The sequence below is a fragment of the Pongo abelii genome, chromosome 2 (assembly GCF_028885655.2).
Source record: "Pongo abelii isolate AG06213 chromosome 2, NHGRI_mPonAbe1-v2.0_pri, whole genome shotgun sequence".
In the NCBI taxonomy this organism is placed as follows: Eukaryota; Metazoa; Chordata; class Mammalia; order Primates; family Hominidae; genus Pongo; species Pongo abelii.
The window spans coordinates 16,394,802-16,417,874 of record NC_085928.1 but is presented as its reverse complement, the minus strand read 5'-3'; the positions used below and the strand labels follow the sequence as shown (position 1 = coordinate 16,417,874).

General features: G+C 37.2%; 1 protein-coding gene across 25 annotated transcripts in view; it reads right to left on the bottom strand.

Annotated features, from left to right (window-relative positions):
* The window catches only part of GOLGB1 (golgin B1), an 89,618-nt gene that overhangs the window by 16,261 nt on the left and 50,284 nt on the right, over window positions 1-23,073 (bottom strand). For all 25 annotated transcript variants that reach the window (XM_024244205.3, XM_024244210.3, XM_024244209.3 and 22 more), the window contains 5 exons: window positions 20,430-20,544; window positions 17,767-17,840; window positions 11,695-16,883; window positions 8,626-10,537; window positions 1,077-1,255 (listed from right to left, as the gene is read on the bottom strand). In XM_024244205.3, the coding sequence (XP_024099973.2) occupies window positions 1,077-1,255; window positions 8,626-10,537; window positions 11,695-16,883; window positions 17,767-17,840; window positions 20,430-20,544 (7,469 nt within the window). The remainder of the gene's footprint in view (window positions 1-1,076; window positions 1,256-8,625; window positions 10,538-11,694; window positions 16,884-17,766; window positions 17,841-20,429; window positions 20,545-23,073) is intronic.

Here is a 23,073-nt window from a genome sequence, read left to right as displayed (position 1 = left end):
TGAAAATCAAATAGAAAATACCAAATCTGAATGATAAAGAGAAAATAATCAATAAATTGGATTTCATCAAAATTAAAAAGACCCTGTGGAGGGAGATGAAAAGATAAGCTGCAAATTGGGAAAAAATATTTGCAAACCGCAAATCAAACACAGAACGCATACCTATAATATATAAAGAATGCTTAAAACTTAACAGTAAAAAATTAACCCAATTAGAAAACAGACAAAAGACATGAACAGATATTTCATCAAAGAAGATATATGGATGTCAAATACACACATTAAAAAGATGTTCGGCCATTATGCAAAGTGGTTTTGCAATTTCTTAAAAAACAAAACATTCACTTATTATATGAACCAGCATTTGCACTCCTGGGCAATTATCCCAAATAAATGAAAACTTAGGTCCACACAAAAATCTATACACAAATGTTCATAGTAGTATTATTAGAATAGCTAAAAATTAAAAACAATATGCATGTCCTTCAACAGGTGAATACAGTGGTATATTCAAAATATGAAACATTATTTATACTGAAAAGAATGAACTATTGATACATACAACAAAACTGATGGATCTCAAGGGCATTATGGCACATGAAAAAAGCCAATTTCAAAGGGTTATATACTGCAACATTCCAGTTAGAAAACATTCTCAAAATGACAAAATTGAAAACAGATTAGTGGTTGCTAGGGGTTAAGGATGTGAGGAAGTAGGGAAGGGAGGAACGTGACTATAAACTAGTAGCACAAAGGACATATTTGTGGTGATGGACTAGTTCTGTATTTTGGTTTTGGTGGTGCTTAAATATACATGTCACAAAATTGCATAGAACCACACACACAGATACTCAAATCAGTGCATGTAAAACTGGTGGAATCTGAATGTGGTCTGTGAATTGTACCAATGGCAGTTTTCTGGTTTTGATACTGTGCTACAGTTATGTAAGATGTCACCACTGGAAGAAACTGGGTGAAGGGTACATAGAAGCTCTCTGCACTATTTTCCCAAATCTACAATTATTTCAAAATAAAAAGTTAAAATGAAAAGAGTTGAAAAGGAGGGATTATAGTACCTGAGCTGATGCAGCTCATGCTGCCAGGAGAGGTTTTCCTGCCTGAGGTCTTCTTGCATAATCTGAAATGTTTTTGTCTTATCTTGATACTCCTGAAGTTGAGCCTTCAGTGGACGTAACTCAGTGATCTCTTGATTAATCTGTAAGTATTGCTGCTGCAGATTCTTCAATTCCTTCAGCTTTAACCAAAGGGAAAGTAAAAGGATTATTTGTCACATCTCATTCATCTAACTGTAAGTCATTGGTAGCTCCCTACTAAGTAGTCAGACACCACAACATGAAACCAGCACCTAACAGTCCACTGATGACATATCACTGCAGCATAAGTCTCTAAAGTGGTGAAATACATGCAGCTAGGCTGGTGGAAATCACCCATGGAGCTGCCATCAAGGCTACAGGGTCTGACTATTCCTGCAACTTCCACTCCTTCCCCCAGCTCCTTAGGTCCTCAGTTCACTTTAGGGCTACAATTCTGACGTGGGGTAGACTTAAGAGACCTACAGCTTCACTGTGGGTGGTCACATCCTAAAACAAGAACTAGTCATGTGTCCTTGTTAGGGTTCTTAACTTTCCTACAGGGCTATCAATCTTAACTGTAGCTTAGCGGATAATGATTATAAAGAAGGCAGTGCTGCTCAGTGGTTAAGGACACTTAGACTCTGGAGTTAGATATCCTACTACTTCTTGGACGTGTGACCCAATGCATGTTCCTCATACTCTTCTTTTTTTTTTTTTTTTTTTTTTTGTTTTTTGTTTTTTGTTTTGAGAGGGAGTCTTCCTCTGTTGCCCAGGCTAATTTTCCTCATCTATTAAATGAAGATAATTATAGTACCTTTTTCATAAGAATATGAGAAGTAAACAAGCAAATTAATGCACTTCACACATAAAGTTAGTGATGATGACAGACTTGCCTTTAATTAACAACACTGCCTACCTACATTTCAGATATATTTTCAACCTCTTTATCTCCAATACTCATTAAAAGCTTAGTAAGGGAGAAATAATGTCAGGACATCTGGGCAAAGATGGGGGTCTTGTTCACACACCTCTTTCACCCACTTAGAAACATCGCTAAAGCTAAAATAATAGCATTTTTTAAAGCACAAAACACAAGAACAGGAAAAACAATAGAGGAATCAGCAGCAATAAAATTAATTTTGGAAGCTGAAAAGCAGATGAGTAAGTGGTAACTGACTTAACAGATCTGAGAAAGCAGAATCTAAAGCTGGCAGTAAGAAAATTCAAGAATCAGTAGAACTTACTCTGCAGAATCTTCAAAAGGCTGAGGAATTAACAGCATCAGGCACCTCTGGAAAAGATGGTGATGGGGGTAGGAGGGAGGTGATAGCTGAGATAAGGAGGTCTAGATGAAAGCTGCTTAAGAAGCAATTTCTTTTATTTTTTATTTTTTATTTTTTTTGGAGAGACGGAGTCTCAATATGTTGCCCAGGCTGGTCTCAAACTCCTGGACTCAAGTGATCCTTCCACCTTGGCCTCCCAAAGTGCTGGGATTACAGACGTGAGCCACTGCACCCAGCCAGAAAACAACTTCATTTATAGGTACCCTCCTCAGCTCCACACTTTTTGTTACCCCAACAGACAACTAATTTTATTCTCTGGAGAGGTAAAAGAAGTGTCTGTGGACTATGGCACCTGAGGCACAGTTACAAGTAAGGGTATTGTTCCAAATAAAGTGAATGCATGCTTCCTGAGTGCTTGAAGCCTTTCACCTACTGAGCTTGAAGAGTGCTGGTAGAAGGCCTTTTCCCTCCACAAATGAAATGAGAAGTCTTCTCTTGAAAATCTGACCAGCCCAAGAGAAACTAAAGATACTGAGATAAGGGCTACCAATAAGCTCAATAAGACCATCATGCCATGAAACTCCGTTGGTAAGTCCTACCCACAAGCTTTTAGACCCTCCCCTTAAAAATGAAGAGTACATCGAGGATTAAACTTCACCTGAAGAATGGCTAACATTAAGGAAGGGAAGAAAACCAACTAGAGAAGGTAATTTAGAAGAGATTATCAGGGGAGAAAATGTAATGTACTCAAAGATTTAAGAGATAACATTGTAAATAAGAAACATTATAGCATAAATTAAATATTATAAAGAAAAACTCATTATAAGAAATGTCAAAAAACAAAACTACCACCACTAGCCTTAGAAAGAGAAGAAAATCTACCGGCCGGGCACGGTGGCTCACGCCTATAATCCCAGCACTTTGGGGGGCCGAGGGGGGCGGATCACGAGGTCAAGAGATCGAGACCATCCTGGCCAACATGGTGAAACCCCGTCTCTATTAAAAATATAAAAATTAGCTGGGCGCGCTGGCGGGTGCCTATAGTCCCAGCTACTCAGGAAGCTGAGGCAGGAGAATTGCTTGAACCCAGGAGGCGGAAGTTGCAGTAAGCCGAGATCACGCCATTGCACTCCAGCCTGGGCGACAGAGCGAGACACCGTCTCAAAAAAAAAAAAAAAAAAAAAAACTATCTATGAGACAAAGAAAAAAAATCCCTAGAAATTAAGAACATAATGGCAAAAATGAAAAAAATTTCGGAATCAAAAGACAAAGGTGAGAAAATCCTCCAGAGAAATACAGCAAAAAAAAAAAAAAAAAAAAAAAAAAAGGGAAAAGGTAAGAAAATTAGAGAAGCAATCAAGAAGGTCCTACATCTAAATAACAAACATTTCAGAAATAAGACAACAGAGAAAAAGGATAGAGGAAAATGGTAAAAAATAATTCAATGAAATTTCCAAAAAGCTGCTAGTATGATTTCTTAGATTCAAAGGACTAGTTAGCATGATGAAGAAAAAAAGACCTATACGAAATTATACTATCAAAAAATTTCAGAATAGGGGAGAAAGGGAGGGAAGGTGGGGTGAGGGGAAGGGAAGTGAGAAACAGATCACATACAAAGGATCAGGAATCAGAATAGCTTTAGACTTGTGAACCACGTATAAGCTAAAAAGCAATAAACCAATGTCTTCACAATTTTGAAGGGAAATTATTTTCAGCCTAGAATTCTATATCCAGCAAAACTATCAATCAGATAAGAGAGATAAAAAGACATTTTCAATAAATTTACCTTCCATGTATCATTTCTTAGGGAGCTACTGAATGATTTATTCCAAGAAAAAGATGGCACAAAACCAAGAAAAGGAATACATAGAATAGATGAAATAGGAGATCTAATATAGGAGAAAGGTGAAGGGAAATATTCTGGGATAGAAAGGGTATCCTAGGAGTACAGGGCCACTGGTTGATATAGGAGCAAATCAGGTACTCCAGGAGAATTTTCTTCCTGAAGATGAAATTGATGGGAATAAACATCTTGAAAGGAGATGTGGACAAATGGCAGTAAATCTGAGGTTAAATTACATTAAGTACAAAGAAAACTAAGGAACAACAATAACAAAAACAGTTATTAATCTGGGAAAAACAGAAAGACTCAGGAAAATAAAAGTAACATGTCTCTAATGCTCTAGTAGCATTTGTAGTCATAAAAATGTAACTCTGAATTGATTTAACCAAAATTAAAATTAAATTACATCAAGAAAATGAGGAAGGGGTTTGTATTAAAATGTGCACACACTGGCCGGGTGCAGTGGCTCACGCCTGTAATCCCAACACTTTGGGAGGCCGAGGCAGGTGGATCACGAGGTCAAAAGATTGAGACCATCCTGGCCAACATGGTGAAACCCTGTCTCTACTAAAAATACAAAAATTAGCCGGGTAAGGTGGCATGCACCTGTAGTCCCAGCTACTCGGGAGGCTGAGGCAGAAGAATCCCTTGAACCTGGGAGGCAGAGGTTGCAGTGAGCTGAGATGGCACCACTGCACTCCAGCGTGGCAATAGAGCGAGACTCTGTTTCAAAATAAATAAATAAATACATACATACATACATACATACATAAATACATAAATAAAAAGTGCATACACTAACAGGGTTTACTGTGAAAGCAGGGAGAGTACAGAGAGCTAAACCCTGTTAGTGTAAAGAAAGTCAATAGTTGATGCAACAAAGAGCCAAAAATGCAATATAAGCATGATATTTACATACAGAGGAAATACTGAAAGAATAAGCTAAAAGGTTGAAAGCAAACTGCCTCAGAAGAAATGGGGTTGAGGTAGTGCTACTCTTAGCTTTTCCCACCAAACATTGTAGAATTTAGTGACTAATTAAATATGTGCCATATAACTTTATTTTTAACCCAAACCCCAAAACATATTTTTGTTTTGATTTAAGGTAAAAACATATTCCTTTATGCAATCTACTCACTCCTCTAGTCTAGATACTAGACTAGAGGTACCCTAGAATGGATCATCAGAAAGCTGTGTGCCTGGGACTGCATTTTAGCTCCTTGGAGTGGTAGTTTTAGTGAACTGGACATAATTCTTTTGCTCTGCACTTGCATTAAGGGACAGCTAAATAAAAACCCTAAAAAACACATTATTATATTTACTGTAGAGAAGTAATGGATGTTTCACAACTGCATAGTGTTGTCTTTATGGGAACACAGAAGAAATTTCTTACAGGCCTCAATACTTAAAGACTATTCTTGTCTTGAGTAGGTGATTTTTCTTTCTCCTTTTCTCCTAGACTACAAATACTGCAGTTCATGCATGTGGTTTTCATTCCCTCTTTCTAATGGCTAATAGAAACCTCAGAGCAAACTATGGATCCCTCTCACACAGTACAGGATATGGTGACTTCCCCTTGGGACACTAACCTTACTCCTGGTTTGATCTTTTTCTAGCCTATCCTCTTTTTCTCCTCCTTCTCAGTCCCTTTTATTTTATCTTGAAAAACTGTTTATATCTTTATATGCTACCCCAAGTCATTTTCAGAATGAGGAGAGTATAGATAAATACAGGCACCCTAGAGTTATGCCATCTGCTTAGTCAATTCTATGCTAAAGATGTACAAATAAGTATAAGACATGACACCAGGAGTTTGCAATCTAATTGGGGAAATAAAAAATAGTGTATAGAAATTAAGCATATATATACACACACACACACACACACAATAAGGCAATATGGGACAAATGATAAGTAAAATACTAGGGAAGTACAAAGGCAAAAGACAATCAGGCAATCACGAAATGTAAGAAGAGGATTTGAGCTCTGGAATGACCTTTAAATAGTGGGAAATAGATACTCAAAAAAGGAAAGCAATTGGGAGAACATTTTGGCTGCTGATGATAATATGGGTAAGTAGGAAGTACCAGGTGTGATTATTACATACTGAGTAGATCAGTTTGGCATGAATGAAGGGTATGAGTAGGGAGCAGTAAAAGGGAATGCTGGAAAGGTATGGATAAATTACAGGGTCTTGGCCAGGTGCGGTGGCTCACGCCTGTAATTCCAGCACTTTGGGAGCCGAGGCAGGTGGATCACTTGAGACCAGGAGTTTAAGATCAGCCTGGCCAATATGGTGAAACCCCATCTCTACTAAAAATAGAAAAATTAGCTAGGCATGGTGGTGCATGCCTGTAGTCCCAGCTACTTGGGAGGCTGAGGCAGGAGAATTGCTTGAACCTGGGAGGCGGAGGTTGCAGTGAGCCAAGATTGCACCACTGCACTCCAGCCTGGGTGAGACAGCAAGACTCCATCTCAAAAAAAAAAACAAAAACAAAAACAAAAATAAACAAACAAACAAACAAACAAAAAAAACAGGGTCTTAAATGCCAGACTAAAGGGGGTTTGAATACTAAGTCTATTCTAAAGATAGTACAACTTTTAAATATTTTTGAGTAGTGCGGTAATACAGTAGAGTTTCAGAAAGACTTATATGGCCATGGTCTGAAAATACTGGTGAGATGAGAACCTGGAAGCAACATTATTACAACAGTTTAAGGGTAAAGTGTTACAGCTTATCTTAGGATGTTGAAGATGGAAAATAAAAATATTTGAGGCACATTGTGAATAAAGGAGTGATACATCTTGATGGTTAAATAAAATAAAATCACAGTTATGAGCCTTTGGGAACAGAATAATATGACTGTGAATTACAGAAACACGAAAATAAAAAAGTTGGCTTGGCTGTAACTATCCAGCAGACAAAAATGTGCAAAGTTTAGTGCCTAGTGTTTATAACAGATAAGAATAATAAAACAATTCACTGAATTAAACATAGTTAGCTAACTCAGAATCAATCCTAACAGCTCCATGAAAAAAGATTTTGACTTAGAAGATAATCAATACCAGCATATCATAAATTACAGCTTTGAGGCACATACCATCCTGATGAATAGAACCTTTTGCATTTATGGTCTGAAAAGACAGACAAAAGGCCAAGCTCCCAGGGCAAAGTCAGCTAAACTCAAATTATTTTAAAAATATAAACAAGTATGTGTATGTTAGAAGTCAAAACCATAAGTGAACAGAGAGGCTTTGTTCAGATTACAAAAGGGGAAAGACTGTCTATAAATATAGGATATTAAGTGAGATAGGAATGAATACAATTACCTACAATGAAAAGGAAAAACTCACTCTACAGTTAGGGGTAATAATCTTTTCACTAGAGCGAATCTTAAAAATTAGAATTTTCAGATTCTGGGTATGGGTCACATTTCAAAATGGAAAGCCTAGCCTTTCAAAACTCCATTTATTTCCTATTTGGCCTATTTTCCTACAAATACAAAGCCTTGATAGAGTTAACAGACTAGCATGAAAGTGAAGACCGTAATGTTGCAAAGTAGAATCCCCTAACAAGCCAAGAGTGGTGGCTCATGCCTGTAATCCCAGCTATTTGGGAGGCTGAGGCAGGAGGACTGCTTGAGCCTAGGAGCAGTAGAATCCCGACAACCTGGCTTGGCTCATACAGTTCCAGTTTTTGCCCCTGAATCTTGGGAGACCTGGATTAAACTCCTGGCTCCTACTAAAAGCTGTCAAATGTCAGCATTAGGAAGCCTCTTTAACTTTTTCTCCCATTGGAAATGTTGGGTATTAAAAGGAAGTGGGCAAATGGTTCAGCTTGCAAATAAAACTTTACTAAAAAGTCATTTAAACTTATTTAAAGAAACTCTTTTTACATTACTTTTTTTTATTTTTGACAAATTAGGGTTGAGTTATCCATGAGATGAACTGAGTCCTTTCTGCTCCAAATTCTACCAGATAATCTATTGCTAAATTGTAAGCAAGCCACTAAATGATCCTTATACTTCACTGTAAGAAGGCACTAGGTGGTCCTTTTACTTTCTTTCAGTTAAGCTATGACAAATTCTGGAAACATTTACATGTGTCTTTGTGTATATAAAATATATAAAACAGCTCTCCACCTCTTAGTCCTTTTATAACCAATGGAGAGTTTTGTGCCAAGGAAATTTCTGATTTTTTTTCTAATGGTATTGGCAGGTTTAGCAATTTAAATCATGTTTCTGTGTTTCTCTAAGACCAAACAGAACCTGTGGGATACATAATACTTCCCCTGAATGCCCAGATAATATGTATAAGAATGTGTTTATCCTTTTCTATAAAAATAAATTTAAAGAAAGGTTCAAAAACTCTTAAACAGATCAGAAAGAAAGAACTAGTTACTCACTAGTCTGTCTCTGTCATTTTGGAGTGAAGACATAGCTTTTTTTAAACTCTGTACTTCAGCCAGGCTGGTGGAAGGCTGAGCTGCAGACCTCTGCTTCCCTTCCTCTGACTTTCGAAATTTCTCCAGCTCATTCCACAGGTGATCTCTCTCATTCTGCAGACTGGCCATAGCCTTGGAAAAGGACTGCACTTGGTTATAAGAATCTTCTAGTTGTGAGGACAAGTGAAGCAGTTGCTCATCTTTGGATAGGAGCTGTTGGTTAAGTTTCTCAAGGTGAGACAAGCTGTTCTCTTCAGTGGAGTTCATTGAAAAGGCGGTTTCAGAAAGAAGAGCATCTCTCTCTCTGTTTAAGAGTCTCTGTTCTTTCAACTGTGCCAGTTCCTTCAGACTGGCATCATATTTCCTTTTCAGTTCATCAAGTTCCTCATTGGCATGATCTCTACTATTTTGCAAGGAACTCATAGACCTTCCAAAAGACTGAATTTGTGCTGTGAGACCTTTATTTTCTTTGGTGACCATGAGTAATTTCTGTTCCATCTCCACCAGATCTCTTGCTAGCTCTGCCACTCTCTCTTCTGCTGTTTCAGTTTCATTTCTCATTATCCCTGCATCATGATGAAGATGCTTTAATTCTTTCTTCAGTTTATCTTCAATTTCACCTACCTTCTTGGCAGCTTCCTTTTGAACACAAACCAATTCTTCTTCCAGTTCTGTAATTCTCTTTTGAGAGGAGGAAAACAAAGCACTTAACCTCTGTACCTCTTCTTCTTTTACTTTTAACTGGGCATGATAGAGTCCTAAAGTACCTTCTTCTTGCAAGGCTGTTACTTGTCTTGTTAGCTGGGATATAGATACTTTCAAACTCTCAATCTCTTTAGATAAATCTTGTTTCTCTTCTTGTAGGGCATTAAAGGACCTCTGCAGATCCTCATTTGCTTCCTCAGATTCCTTCAGCTTTTCTTCTAATTTAGCATATTTATTTTTCAGCTCCTTATTTTGCTGAAGTTGAGCTTCAAGAAGCTGCTTTTGTTGGCTGTCCTTTATTGATATCACTTGGTTCAGGTCTTCTCTATATTGGATCAGTTCTGCATCTAGCTTGGCATTCTCAGAATTGAGATCATCCATATGACTTCTCAAGCCTCGTATTTCTTCTTTAAGCTTATTATTCTCCGCAGCAGCCTCTTGGATGAGTTGGTCTTTTTCCAAGATTACAGAGAGATGTCGCTCTTCCAGCTGTTGATAGTCACCCACTATGCGGTCTCGATCATTTTGGAGAGAAGACATGGATTTAACAAAGGAATCCAACTGTGCCTTTTGCTGAATGTTTTCCTTTTTGATGGTTTTCAGTGTTTCCATAAGCCGATTGGTTTTATCAACAGCCTTTTTGTTCTCCTCTTCTAAAACAATATTCTCCTCTTCCTCCTGGGACAGCAGGTTTTCCAGCTCTTTAATTTCTTTATCATGTTGCTGACGCAGTTCAGCAATAGCTACTTGGATTGCCTCTTCCTTGCCAGAAAGCAGGCTTATAATCTTTTGTTCTTTCATATTTATTTCTTCATGCAGCCTACTGGTCAGTTCTCTGGAGGCCTGAAGATCAGTCTCCAGTTGTTCATAACTGAACTTAGAATTTTGAATATCAGCCTCTTGCTGCCTTATGATCCCTTCTAAGTTTTCTTTTTGTTCCTTACATTTTTCTAAAGAGTTACTTAAATCAGTCAACTGGTCTTTGAGAATCTTAAGTTCTGATTCCAACTTAGCTAATTCATTCTGAGAATTGTGGTATAGGTGGCGTGTCTCTTCTAGCTGGGACGAAAGTTCTTTGTTTTCCCCCTGTAGAGTATCACAGACCTTCTGCTGAAGCTGGACCTCTGTCTGGGCCTTGGACTCCCAAATCTGCTTGTCATGTTCAAGCCTGAAACAGAGAGAAGGTCATTAGTTACAGATTTCAAGAAAAAAAACTATGTTTCCCAAGGAACAAATACTATAACATGTACTCAATAGATTTACAAATGAATTAACATTCATAACAGGTGTTAAACGTTTTACTGAAGAGGTATTAATTCTCTGCACCTACATGTTTATCTACTGAGTGCTATGTATTAAAGGTATATCACACCTAAAGGTTCATATATTTAAGTCATAAACTCCAAAATATGTCACTTATTTTAGTGACATGGTTTTCAACACTGAAAAGTAACATTTTCTCCTATTTTATTCTACTTTGCTCCAGACAAGCTAATGTTTGGCTTCTCTAAGGGATAATCTTGATATGAAAGACACTGAGGAAATCTATTTTAGAATAGAAAGGTCCTATTAGAAGTAAGGAATACAAAGGATGAGAGACATTGTTAGTTCTCGAGCTTAAAAAGTGATAGAAAATTTAAATTTGAGAAAAAATAACTCTAAGAGGTATATGCAGTATGAATTAATGTGGACTAAAGGAAGAAGAAAAGATGAGACTAGGCAATTAATTTGAGAGTACTGTGGTAAAAATCCAGGCAAGAGTAGTTGAAATGGAAATGAAAAGAAATACAGAGGCCAGGTGCAATGGCTCATGCCTGTAATCCCAGCACTTTGGGAGGCTGAGGTGGGTGGATCACCTGAGGTCAGGAGTTCGAGACCAGCCTGGCCAACATGGTGAAACCCCATCTCTACTAAAAATACAAAAAATTAGCTGGGCGTGTTGGTAGGCTCCTGTAATCCCAGCTACTCGGGAGGCTGAGGCAGGAGAATTGCTTGAACCCAGGAGGCAGAGGTTGCAGTGAGCCAAAATTGCACCCTGCACTCCAGCCTGGGTGACAGAGCAAGACTCCACCTTAAACAAAACAAAACAGAAGTACAGAAATCTCTCAATAGAAAGATGGGAAGAGAAGATGTGAACTTTTCATGTTCATGCAGTTGTAGCAGGATTGTTATTTGCCAAAAAAAGTCAGAAGTGAGAGAGAATGTATCTTCCGTGGAAATTTATGCCAAAATTAGTCCCATTGTCTAAAAGGAAACAGAAATAGTTTAGAGACTTTCTTTGCTTGAAGCTACCTCTGGAGGAGGAAAAATTCACTACTCATTTACCTGGAAATGTTAATCTTTAATTCCTCCATATGGATGGACATCTGTCTAAGTTGATCTTTTAGAACACTGCAATTATCTTCTTTGAGTCTAATTTCTTCTTCTTTGGTTTGAATCGCATCACTAAACTTCCTCTCCCATTTCTTAGCTTCATCTATCACCCTGTCGCGATCATCCTGGAGGGAAGACATGCTCTTAGTAAAGGCTGCAAGCTGGGCCACAGTACTGTCCAAGTTTTCCTGAAGTTGCTGAACTTCCTTGTCTTTCTTGTTCAAAGTAACCTGAATCTCTCCAATTGTCTCTTCCAAGTGGACTTTTTCTCTGTGCAAAGCATCCAGTTTCTCTTGCATATTCTTCTTCTCTTTCAGGTGCTTCTCTTCTGCCTGTTCCAGTCTTCGCTCAAGATCTTCATCCTTTTGTTTCATCTGGCTTTTAACTGATTCTTTATTTGACTGAAGTTCCTTTTTCAACTTGAGATTGTCTGCTAGGACCCTTGCTGCTTCACTTTGAGTGTCATCTAGCAGGACTTTGAAGCTAGCTAATTCTGCTTGTGCCTTTTTGCGGTGTTCAACTGCTTGAGCCAGATTTTCTTTGGTTATTTCCAAATCTTTTTGAGATTCAGTTTGAACAAATTCTAGAGCTTTAACAGTTCTCTCCAGAGCACTAATTTTCTCTTGATACCTGATGCAGTCCTTCTGTAGCTGCTTTACTTCTTGTTGTTTTTCTTTTAACAGTTCCTGAAGTTCCTTTGCATGGCTTTTATTTCCAGGTTCTTTCTGAGCACCTTGTATTTTCTCCAAATATTCCTTTCGTATTTCTGATTCCACCTTAGTTTTTTCCTTAACTAACTGCTGCTTTTCTTCTTCCAATTCACTCACACACTTTTTAAGGTTCTTCATTTCAGATTCCAATAGCTCATTTTTTATTTGGGCATCTGTAACATCCTGACAGTAATTCCCAATGCTTCCATTAAGTTCTGCTAATTGATTCATAAGCCTCTCTTCCAAATCATCTTTCTCTTCTTCTGCTGTCTCCTTTAGTTTGGTAACTCTGGAGAGTTCTTCTTGGATTTGCTGATTTAACAAGTTCATTTTGGTTACTTCTTCCTGAAGCATTTTTAGTTCACCATCCTTTGTTGATATTTGACTCAGTAAGGCATTTTTCTCATTTTCTAAAGTCTGGCTAAATTCCTTGTTTTTCTGCTTCTCCTCCTCTAATCCAGCAATTCTTTCTTTGAGCTGATCAATCTGCTGTAGGTAGTTATTAATTTCATCATGTGAGCTGAAATCCTCACTTACAGCAGGGTTGGCACTGTTCGCTGATGGAACTGATTCTAAACATGCAGGTCTTGTGCTCATACTCAGAGAGTCTTGCTCTTCAGTCTCACCTGGTATAGACTGTGTTGCCTCTTCAGTGACATTCGTTTGGTTATCATGTTTCTCGGTGGCCTCTAGGTTAGCTTGTTTAGATACATTACCTTCTATCTGATGCTTTAAATCTTGAACCTCTTCACTTAGAGAGTCTTTCTCAGACATTAAAGACTGAAACTTCTTAGAAAGGGTTTCATACTCCATTTTGACCCTTTCAAGTTCTTCTTTCATGCTGGCATTGGAAGAAAGAAGTGTTTCCATACACTCTTTAGCTGTATCTCCTGCAGGGTGCACCTCTGCCCTAAGCCGGTAATTCTCTTCTTCCAGCTCTAGGATTTTCTGCTGTTTAGATTTAGCAAACTTTCTCATCTTTTCTTTCATTTCCTCCATTTCTTGCTCAGCTTCCTGCAACTGCTTTTCTGTCTCCTTCTTGTTTGCCTCTGTGCTTCTTAACTTGCCATACAGTTCTTGTTTCTCCTGCCTCACAGTTTCCACCACATGCTGAATCCTTTCTGCTTCATTACTAACATTCTCATAGGACTGCAGAAGAATTTCATACTCTTTTTGTAGCTCCTTGTGTTTCTCTTGCCACTCGGTACTTTCTGCAATCTTAGAAGATTTCAAAGATTCAATTTCCTTCACTAACTTTTCCTTGTCTTCAGTAAGACCCTCTAGAGCTAGTTTTAGACTTTCACAGGAGCCACTGAGACTTTGATTTTCCAATAAAGACCTGTCCACTTCTGTAATGAGTTTGTCTCTTTCTTCTTGAAGAAGAGCTAACCTTCCTAAGGCTGTATCTTTTTCTTTATTTTGAGCAGAAACTTGGCTTTCCACATCTGCCAGAGACTTGGTGAGACGTTCAATGGTACCTCTGGCCAAAGACAATTCCTCTTGGAGACTTTTGTTTTCTTTTAGTGCTTCTTTTCGGGAAATAAGGGCAGCTTGCAGTTTCCTTTGTATTTGTTGCTTTGCTCTACTTTCTTCTCCAATCTCTTCTGGTTTTTGCTTCATTTCACAAAGTTCCACCTGTAGCTGCTTTATCCTCTCACCATGCTCTTTGGCTTGCATTTCTAGCTGTGTATGCAGAGCCTTAATTAAATCTTCTTGTTCTGTTATCTCTGTCTGTATTTTAGTGAGAGCTGCTTCTTTCTCATTAAGTTGTCCAGAAAGATAGCTAACGTCTTCTTCCTTTTTGCTTATGAGTTTTTGCAGTTCATCTAGTTCAGGTTGCAATTCTCTTAGATGTTCTAGGCCAGCAATTTGTAGTTGGCTGCTTTCCAATTTCTGCTGCAGGCTTTCTGCACGGACTTCAGCTTCATGGGATGCTGTCTTTAGACTCTCGATTTCTAAACCCTGTTTATTTATCTGCTCTTGTAACTGAAATACCTCTTCTGATTTTTTAGTAAGCTCACTTGTTGTAGAACTAACTTTCAATTCTAACTCTACTTTCTCAGCCTCTATTTCCTTCAGCTGGGCCTTAATCTGGGCAACAGAAGTTCCGCCCTGCAGAGTACTCGCATCTTCAGAATGAGAAGGCCAGTCTGGGCACAAGTTGGACTCTAAAACAGGTTGAGTGTGATGCTGTTCTGTGGCTTTGAATAAAGGTTCTTCTAAACCTGGAGTGGGAGAACACGATTCCTGCTGGTCTGTGCTTGGGAGTTTTCCATCTATGGATTCCCTTACTTGAATCTGGAGTTGCCTTAGCTGGTCTCCAATATTCTCATTTTCCTTGCTTTGCTCATCAAACCGTTCTTGCAAGCGATTATAGTCATCTTTCTGTTGCTTTAGCTCCTCCCTGAGATGTCTTTCTTTCTCCTGTGCCTTTTTAAGAATTGCCTTGCGGGAGGTTAAGGCTTCCTGTAGCTTCTTTTGAAGTTGCTCCTTTTCTTTTTCAAGGGCCAGTATCTTTTCTTCTAGTTCTGGTTTCCAGTGTTCACTACTACCTGTACAAGGTGGACTTATCACCACTGTTTCCTTTACAAGTGCTACAGAGTCCCCATCACTTGCATCCGTGTTACTTGTGGTTAACTTCTGGATAATTGCTTGGTTTTCACTGATTTCTGCTTGGAGCAAATCTATTTGGTTTGTTTTATCTTGCAAGGTCTGATTCATCTGTTTGACCACAGCCTGTAATTGCTCTTCAGCTGCCATCTTTTCTTCCAAATCCTTCCTTATATGCTCTAGTTCCACTTCTTTCTCAGATATTGTCTGTTTTAAATAAATTTCTATTTCTTGGCACTTAGAAGTCACACATTTTTCTGAGTATTCTTTGTTTTCTTTATCTTCTTCCACTTCTCCCCTCTCACTCTCACTGAGTGAGATTTCTTTCTTAGATTCATCTTTCAAGTTGGCTAATTCCTCTTCCAATCTACTGACTCTTTGCAGAAGCTCCTTTCTGTTAATAAGAGCTGCCTGGAGCTTTCTCTTTCTCTGCTCATTTTCTTTCTTCAGAAGGTCAAATTCATGCTGAAGTTCTTCCTTACTTATTTGTCTTGCTGGGCTCATCTCACTATAATTTTGTTTAAGGTCAGAAGCAACTTCATTATCTTCTTCCACCTGCTCTTTTTTTGCTTCCTCCGCTCTGGATAATAAATTTAGCTGTTCTTTAAGAGTCTTAATTTCAACCCCAAGAGAAAACTTCTCTTCATTAAGCTGAACCATTTTCTCAGTCATACTAAAGCTGATTTCTGTCACTTGTTGATCCTTCTCCTCGATGGTTTGTTGGAGGGTTTCCACATCTCTCTTTTTCTCTAGTAAGAGCTGATCCATTTTTGCTATTTCAAGTTCCTTCTGTGAAAGAGCCTGGGACAGTTCTTCCACCTTACTTAAGATATGCCTCACACGTTCTGCCCCCTCAAGCACTTCACTTTCCTTATTTTGCAGCTGGCTTTGAAGGCTTCTTATCAGGGTACTCTGCTCAGAAAACTGAAGCTGCACATCATCCAGTTCATTCTGTAAAACTTCAATTTTCACATCTTTAGATTTGGCTTCTATGCTGAGACTATGGATCTGTTCAGTGAGCAGATTGTCATGGGCAGTTTGGCTTTCATAATCAAGTCTTCTTTGCCTTTCTGCTTCTGCAAGGTTCATTTCCAGTTGCTTTACCTGAGCCCTCAATTCTGTTACTATGCTAAGTTCCTTCACCTGAGAGAGAAGCTGGTCTCTTTCTTCAGACAAAGCAGTGAATGCACTGCGGTTGTTGTCAGCATTTTTCTTAAACTCCTCAATCAACTGGTTTAGGTTGCTAATTTCCTTAGCTTTCTCATCTAAATTTTTCTCATAGATTTCTTGTACTTTATGAAAGTTTAGCTCAAGCTCCAAAATTTGACTTTTTAACCTTTCCAACTCATCCTGATGACACTGACCAATATCTGGTACAGCAGAAAGGGATTTATTACCATCCTGCTTTGTTGATTTCAATTCTACTCCAGCATCATTTAAAGATATTTCCTCAGATGTTCTACTTTGATGTTCAGTGCTCGCCTGTTCTTTTTCAACTGCTGGAAGACTGCTCTCTTCATTTGGCATTAAGGGAAAATCTTGCCCTGTATCTTCAAGAAATACTTTCATTTTAATTGGAGCTATTCCCTCACCCTCCATCTGTTTCATTTCTTTCTGGTCAAGGACCTCATGATCTCCTTCCTCAGCCCTTTTCCCCTGGAGCTGTAATTTAAGAAATGCAATTTCCTCTTGAGCTTCTTTCATTTCCAACAATAAAACGGATAATTCTTTATGTTTCTGAGAAAATGTGTTTTCTAGAACATCTTGTCCACTTTCCTCAGCAGAAGAGCTCCTCTTGTTGGCAATATCAACAATGCTGATCTATTTTTAAAAAAGAAAAAAAAAAGCTGTAATCAAATGTTTTATAACATTAAAAGAATAGCCCAACTAAAAACTTGCATTTCATCTTCTAAAACTTCAGACTTTTTAGTCAAAACCTTCTTTGTACTATAACACTGCTAAATCCTTTTAAAATCAGTTTGTATCTCCCAACTGGACCTCCAAGGGCACTCTGCAAATCCCGCACTGAAGTCAAGCCCTATTCAAAAGACCTAAGGAAATCTGGAATTCATTTTCTAGATATTCCTTACATAAGAAGCTTTTTTTCCTTCAGAATAAAACTCCTAATTGATTGTTTTAAAAAAGTAAGCAGATACTTTTGTTAGGAAGCCACATTATTCCTCAAGGGCATGTATGATTCTATCACTGACTTACTGATTAGAAAAACACAGCTAACTAAACACAACGCAGCTCACAATACTCTTAAATCAACAGAATGATACTAAGCAACCATACACTTCTTATAGTAATTTTCAGATTATTAAAAGGATCATTCTCCAAAGATCCCTTTTTATTTAATTTTAGTAAAGCTGTGCCAATCTTATCTAATCTCTTCACTGAGAAACTTTTCCAAGATGAACAAAGAAGCTGAGATAGATGATAACCCAGTATAAAAAAATGGGTTATCAAATCCCAAATTAGTAGCTACTGTATTTGTGTTGCTTTAGAACAATGAATTCTAATATTCAGAAACAAGTAACAATAAATGAGATATAATAACCATTATGAATCTCTTTAATAGATCTCACTCTATAGGTAATGTACTTCTCTGGCAACACTAGAAAATTATAGACGTGTTTTCATATGAAGCTACCTTCTCTTAATCTAGTTCATGTTCTAGTTATATTAAGAACACATCACTTACCTCACTGACTTCTCTATCTGCCTCCCCAGTTCTATTCTGAGCCTCCAGGAGAGTAATCTGAGAAGACAGCTTTTCTGAAAGTCACAAAATAAATATCTTTAGAAGATATATGTGGAGTGTGTGAAAAAACAGGATTGCATGTGAAGCTATTTGAATTGCATGAAATAATTTTTTAAAAAATAAAATAGTTTGGGAGAGGTGAAAGCCTTATTAAAATAAAGAAGTGGCAAGAGGATATGATTACATGAGATATAAGATAGAACAGTACTAGGTGATGATAATGAACCTGAGTGAAGTATACTAAATAGTGGAAGGTTTGAAAGGAGAAGGATGCCAGGATGCAGGACATAAAGCAGTTATTTCTGTGGCATAATCAGGAACTTCTAGGACAATACATATAATTTATCCATAATCCTGCTATGTTTGTAATATATATTTTGCATTAATATAGCACTTACAATGTTCTTCAATGTTCATAAAGATATCAAATTTCAGCACTAAAAGGGAGCTATCCTATCTCCTCAATGATCATATAAGGAAACAAAGAAATGACACGACCCAAAAGGTTACGCAGCTAGTTCAGGGAGCTGGGATTAGAATCCAAGTCTTTGGAGTTTTAACCCAAGTTCTGTGACAATGTGTATATATTGAGCATCAATATCAATATCCTCAAGAAGCTTATATTCTTCCTGAGAAGATAGATACACCAAAGGAAAAAATATATATATTTTTTACACTGTATCCAAATGTCTTAATGTGACCTACAGGAACCCTCATGCTTTGACCCTACTAATTCTCCAACCTCCTCTTCTTGTATTGCCCCCTTTTTGTTCACTCTGCTCCAAAAACACTGGTCTGTTTTCTCTTCTGCAAACTTATCAAGTTCATTCACACCTGAGGACATTTGTACTGCTTTTTTCTCTGCCTGGAATGCTCTTTGCTTAGCCTCTTTGCATGGCTGTCCCCTTTTCATCATTCAGGTTTAAAGTCCTCGGAAAGGCCTACTGTCACTACTCTAATTCTGCGTTCCTCTTCTCCAAGGCATACTTGAAATACCCTGTTTTATTTTTAGCCTAATACTTATCATTCTCTGAAATTTTCTTCTGTGTATAAACAGGTTTGTAGTCTGTCTTCCCCTCCAATATGTTCATAGCTATATCCCCAGCAACTAGAATAGTGCCTGGCACATAGGAAAGGCACCATAGATGAGACAAGGGAATTCAAGACAGTATATATGTTCAGATGTTTCACAAGATTACTTGAAAAAGGAGTACAGTGGTAGAAATGTCAGTGCAAAAGGTGAGTTGAAAACAACATGACATACAAGGTAAAAGTAATCTATAAGGCCAGACACAAAAACCAATACAGAAAACCTTAAGGTCAGTGATCCCTGCAGGAAAGAGCAAAGGAATGGAACCCATATAATACCTCCAAACCATGTGAAGCCACATGGACAGGATACAGACTGTTTGCAAAACTGCAAAATAAGTATCATGGATAAGGTCTCAAAGAAGTGCTCTGAATGGGTTAAATAATGAGCTGAATTTGTGGTGTTCTTTACTTATTAGAAATAGTGGGAATCGTCTAATACAAGTGCATAAGCTTCCATTTAGATCTAAGTGGAAAACTGTAAAATGGTTAAGTTAGAAATACTGGCTCTAGAGTTTAATAAAAGTTTTACAACCTTTACTTGCTATTCATTCTCACTCCTAGATGATAAAGGGTAGTAGTCAGTTAAAGATGAATTAGATCAATAAAGCATTAACGACATGCTACTAAATCCATAAAGGCTACATGAAGCATATAAGTGGAAGGAGACGCGTCTTCATTCTCACTAACTGTTCACACACAATCCAATAGGATAAAATGCTATGTTCAGTTCAATCCAACAAAACTTTATTCAGTAGCCATTATTTGCCAGGTAGTATACTAGTTTTGGGTAAAGCAAAGATGGAAAAAAAAATGGCCCCTGCCCTTGAAGAGCTTATATTTAAACTTTGAAGAGCTTATAATATAGTGAAAAAGACAAACATACAAACAGATCATTTTAATACAATGTTAAAAGTATACAAGGATGTTATGGAAGCACAAAAAAAAATCATTTAACCCAACTTTTGGGGATCAATACAAAATTCCTGAAAAAGATAATGTGCTAGTCGAGGCCTGAAAGATGAGTAAGAATCATCCAGACTAAAGGAAAGGAGCAGGATTCTAAGCAGGGTACAGCACGAGCATAAACCACTCACTCACAACATAGTTTCTACCTTTAAACCTTTTTACTGATCTCTGTTACCTCATCCCACAAATTTATTACCAGAATGTCCTTTCTTTCTTCATTTTACCTATTTTAAAAATCATCTTATTAAGGTCCTGTTCAAGCCATACTTCCTATAGGATATGATGACCATTCCAAAATGATTATGAGTTATAAAGAAATCCTGCAGCATGTATAGTCCATATTGCAAAATGTTGTACTTATGTAAACACTGATACTATGCTCTAATTGTTTAATGTGTATTATCTTTGATAGTTACCAGCTCTATTATCTAAATCTTTATTATCATGGAATCAGAGAATTCTACATGTTATACATAATTAGTGATAAAAGTAGAGGCACTTGTGGGATAAGAAGACAGAGAATTATGGTTTTCTTTTATACATACCATTCTCAGCTTTCAGCTCCTCCAGCTCTATAGAACTAAGGAGCAAGGCTCCCTTTTCATTCTCTAGTTCTACCACTCTCTTCTGTAAAGAAGCAATATTCTCCTCAGTGACTGCCTAAATTGTAGAAAGACAACAAATTAATGATTCTCCAGTAGAAAATTCTCACACTAACGCCCAGATAGCCTCCAGCATTTTTGTCTTCTAGAAGTTCTCCAGCCATGAAAATACTTTAAAAATAACATCTACTTATCTGCCTAGGTAATCTTTGAAGAAAAGTGTTTTATCTAAAGATTTAGAAAAAGAAATAAAATATTTCACACAAATATCAAGTTCATTGGCTTTTAAATTTAAGATTGAAGCCTGGATTACAAAGATAGAAATCCCAAGTCTATAGCATAAGAAAGAACATTTTCAGGTTCACAAACAAATAGTATTAAAAGATTAGATTAATGCCACCAAGTAACATGGTCTCTCTCCTGAAGGAGAATGAACATGAAGAGAGGTTCCACAAAGAGGAATAGAGGCAAAGGAATACGTACCTCTTAAGAAAGGAAGAAGATTTATACATTTTTTTTTTGTTTTCCAAGTATAATAAAAATTCCCTTGGCTTAATTTATACATCCAGAATTTTTGGTTTTCCTAAGGATAGGCATATATCTAATTATGCCACATCTTTAGTTTTATGTCTTTATATATTTTTTTTATTCTCCATGGATATTATTCTATAAAATTTTCATATAATTGTAGAATTTTTAAGCCATGAGGGTCTTTACAGCATACTTGACCCCAAAATCTTCATTCGATGTTTAAAATAAATAGCAAGGGATGAATTTAGGGTTTTTATGGCTTTTATCTTGAGGGAAGTTCCCAGTTTGCAGTATACAGGGCAAGTAAAATTCCAATAGAATAGCCACAGATATTTCTGGCTTGAAGAATGAGAAGAGTTTGGGACAAACATAGCTGCCAGGATGTGAGGAGGGAGATCGGAGAGAAGAAAAAGAGTTAGGAAGGAGGAGCCCTGAATTCTGTGTATAAACTTAGCTGAAATTTCTGGCTGAACAATGGCACAATGTATTTGTTGGACTGACTTAAAGCAGCCCAGCTAAGGCAAAAATAACTGAACTGAGTTTTGATGCCTCTCTATCATAGGCCAGAGTTTGGGGTTTGAGTCCAACTTACTGTCTGATAAAAAGTAATTGAAATTTTAGAAATAATAAAATAGAATCTTGAGAACAAAACACAACATCCAGAATTCAAAACAAAGTCATTCACGCATAAAGAAAGTGTGACCCATTGTCAACGAAAAAAAATGTAATCAACAGGTTCTAGCCATAAAATGATGCAGATTTTGTAAGTAGCAAACAAGAATTTTAATAAAGAAGCTATTATATCTATGCTTAGGCCATAAATGAATATGCTCATAATGAATGAGAAGAAAGGAAATCTTAGTAAAACAAAAAAAAATAATGAACCAGTTTGAAATTCTAGAATGAATAAACATATTATCTGAAATGAAAATTTCAATGTGATAGGTTTAACAGTAGAATACAGACGACAGAAGAAAGTCTTGGTGAATTGAAGACGATAAATCTACTGAAATTATCCAATCTGAAGACAGAAGAATTAAAAAAATTGAAAAAAAATGAATACAACCTCAGGAACACGTGGGACAATATTAAAAGGTTCAATATACGTGTAATTGGAGTACCAGAAGAGACGAGGGACAGAATGGGAAGAAAAAAATATTTTAAGAAATGGCCAAAAATTTCTCAAACATAATGTTATATATGTAAGAAACTCAACAAAAGCAAGCAAGAAAATGACAACGAAAACTATAACTAAGTACATCATAGACAAGGATAAAAGGAAAGTCTTAAAATCTCCATGGAAAAATGACACTTTACATACAGAGGAACAATAATTCGAATGACTACTGACTAATTGTTAGGGAAAAAATATAGGTCAGAAGAGGGACACACCTTCTTTAAAGTACTGAAAGAAAGGCTGGACGCAGTGGCTCATGCCTATAATCCCAGCAGTTTGGGAGGGCGAGGCAGGTGGATCATCTGAGGTTGCGAGTTCAAGACCAGCTTGACCAACACAGAGAAACTCCGTCTCTACTAAAATACAAAATTAGCCAGGCGTGGTGACTCATGCCTGTAATCCTAGCTACTCAGGAGGCTGAGGCAGGAGAATCGCTCGAACCCAGGAGGCACAGGTTGCAGTGAGCCGAGATTGTGCTATTGCACCCCAGCCTGGGTGACAAGAGCGAAACTCCATCTCAAAAAAAAAAAAAAAAAAAGTTCTGAAAGAAAAATTGTCAATCCAGAATTATAATATCCAGTAGCAAATATCATTCAAGAATAAAAGTAAAATAAAGACATTTTTAGATAAGAAAAAAACTAAGAAAATTTTTTCACAGACAGACCTATACTATAATATTATGGGTTGTTGTAGAGGCTGAAGAAAATGGTATCAAATAGATATCTGATCATCAGAGAGGAAAGGGCATTACAAATGGTAAATATGTGTATAAATGTTAAGGTCAATATTTTCCTCTTAATGTCTTTCAAATATATATAACCATTTTAAGCACAAATATTAAAATTGTGTGCTGAGGCTTATCACTTTTGTTAATATAAT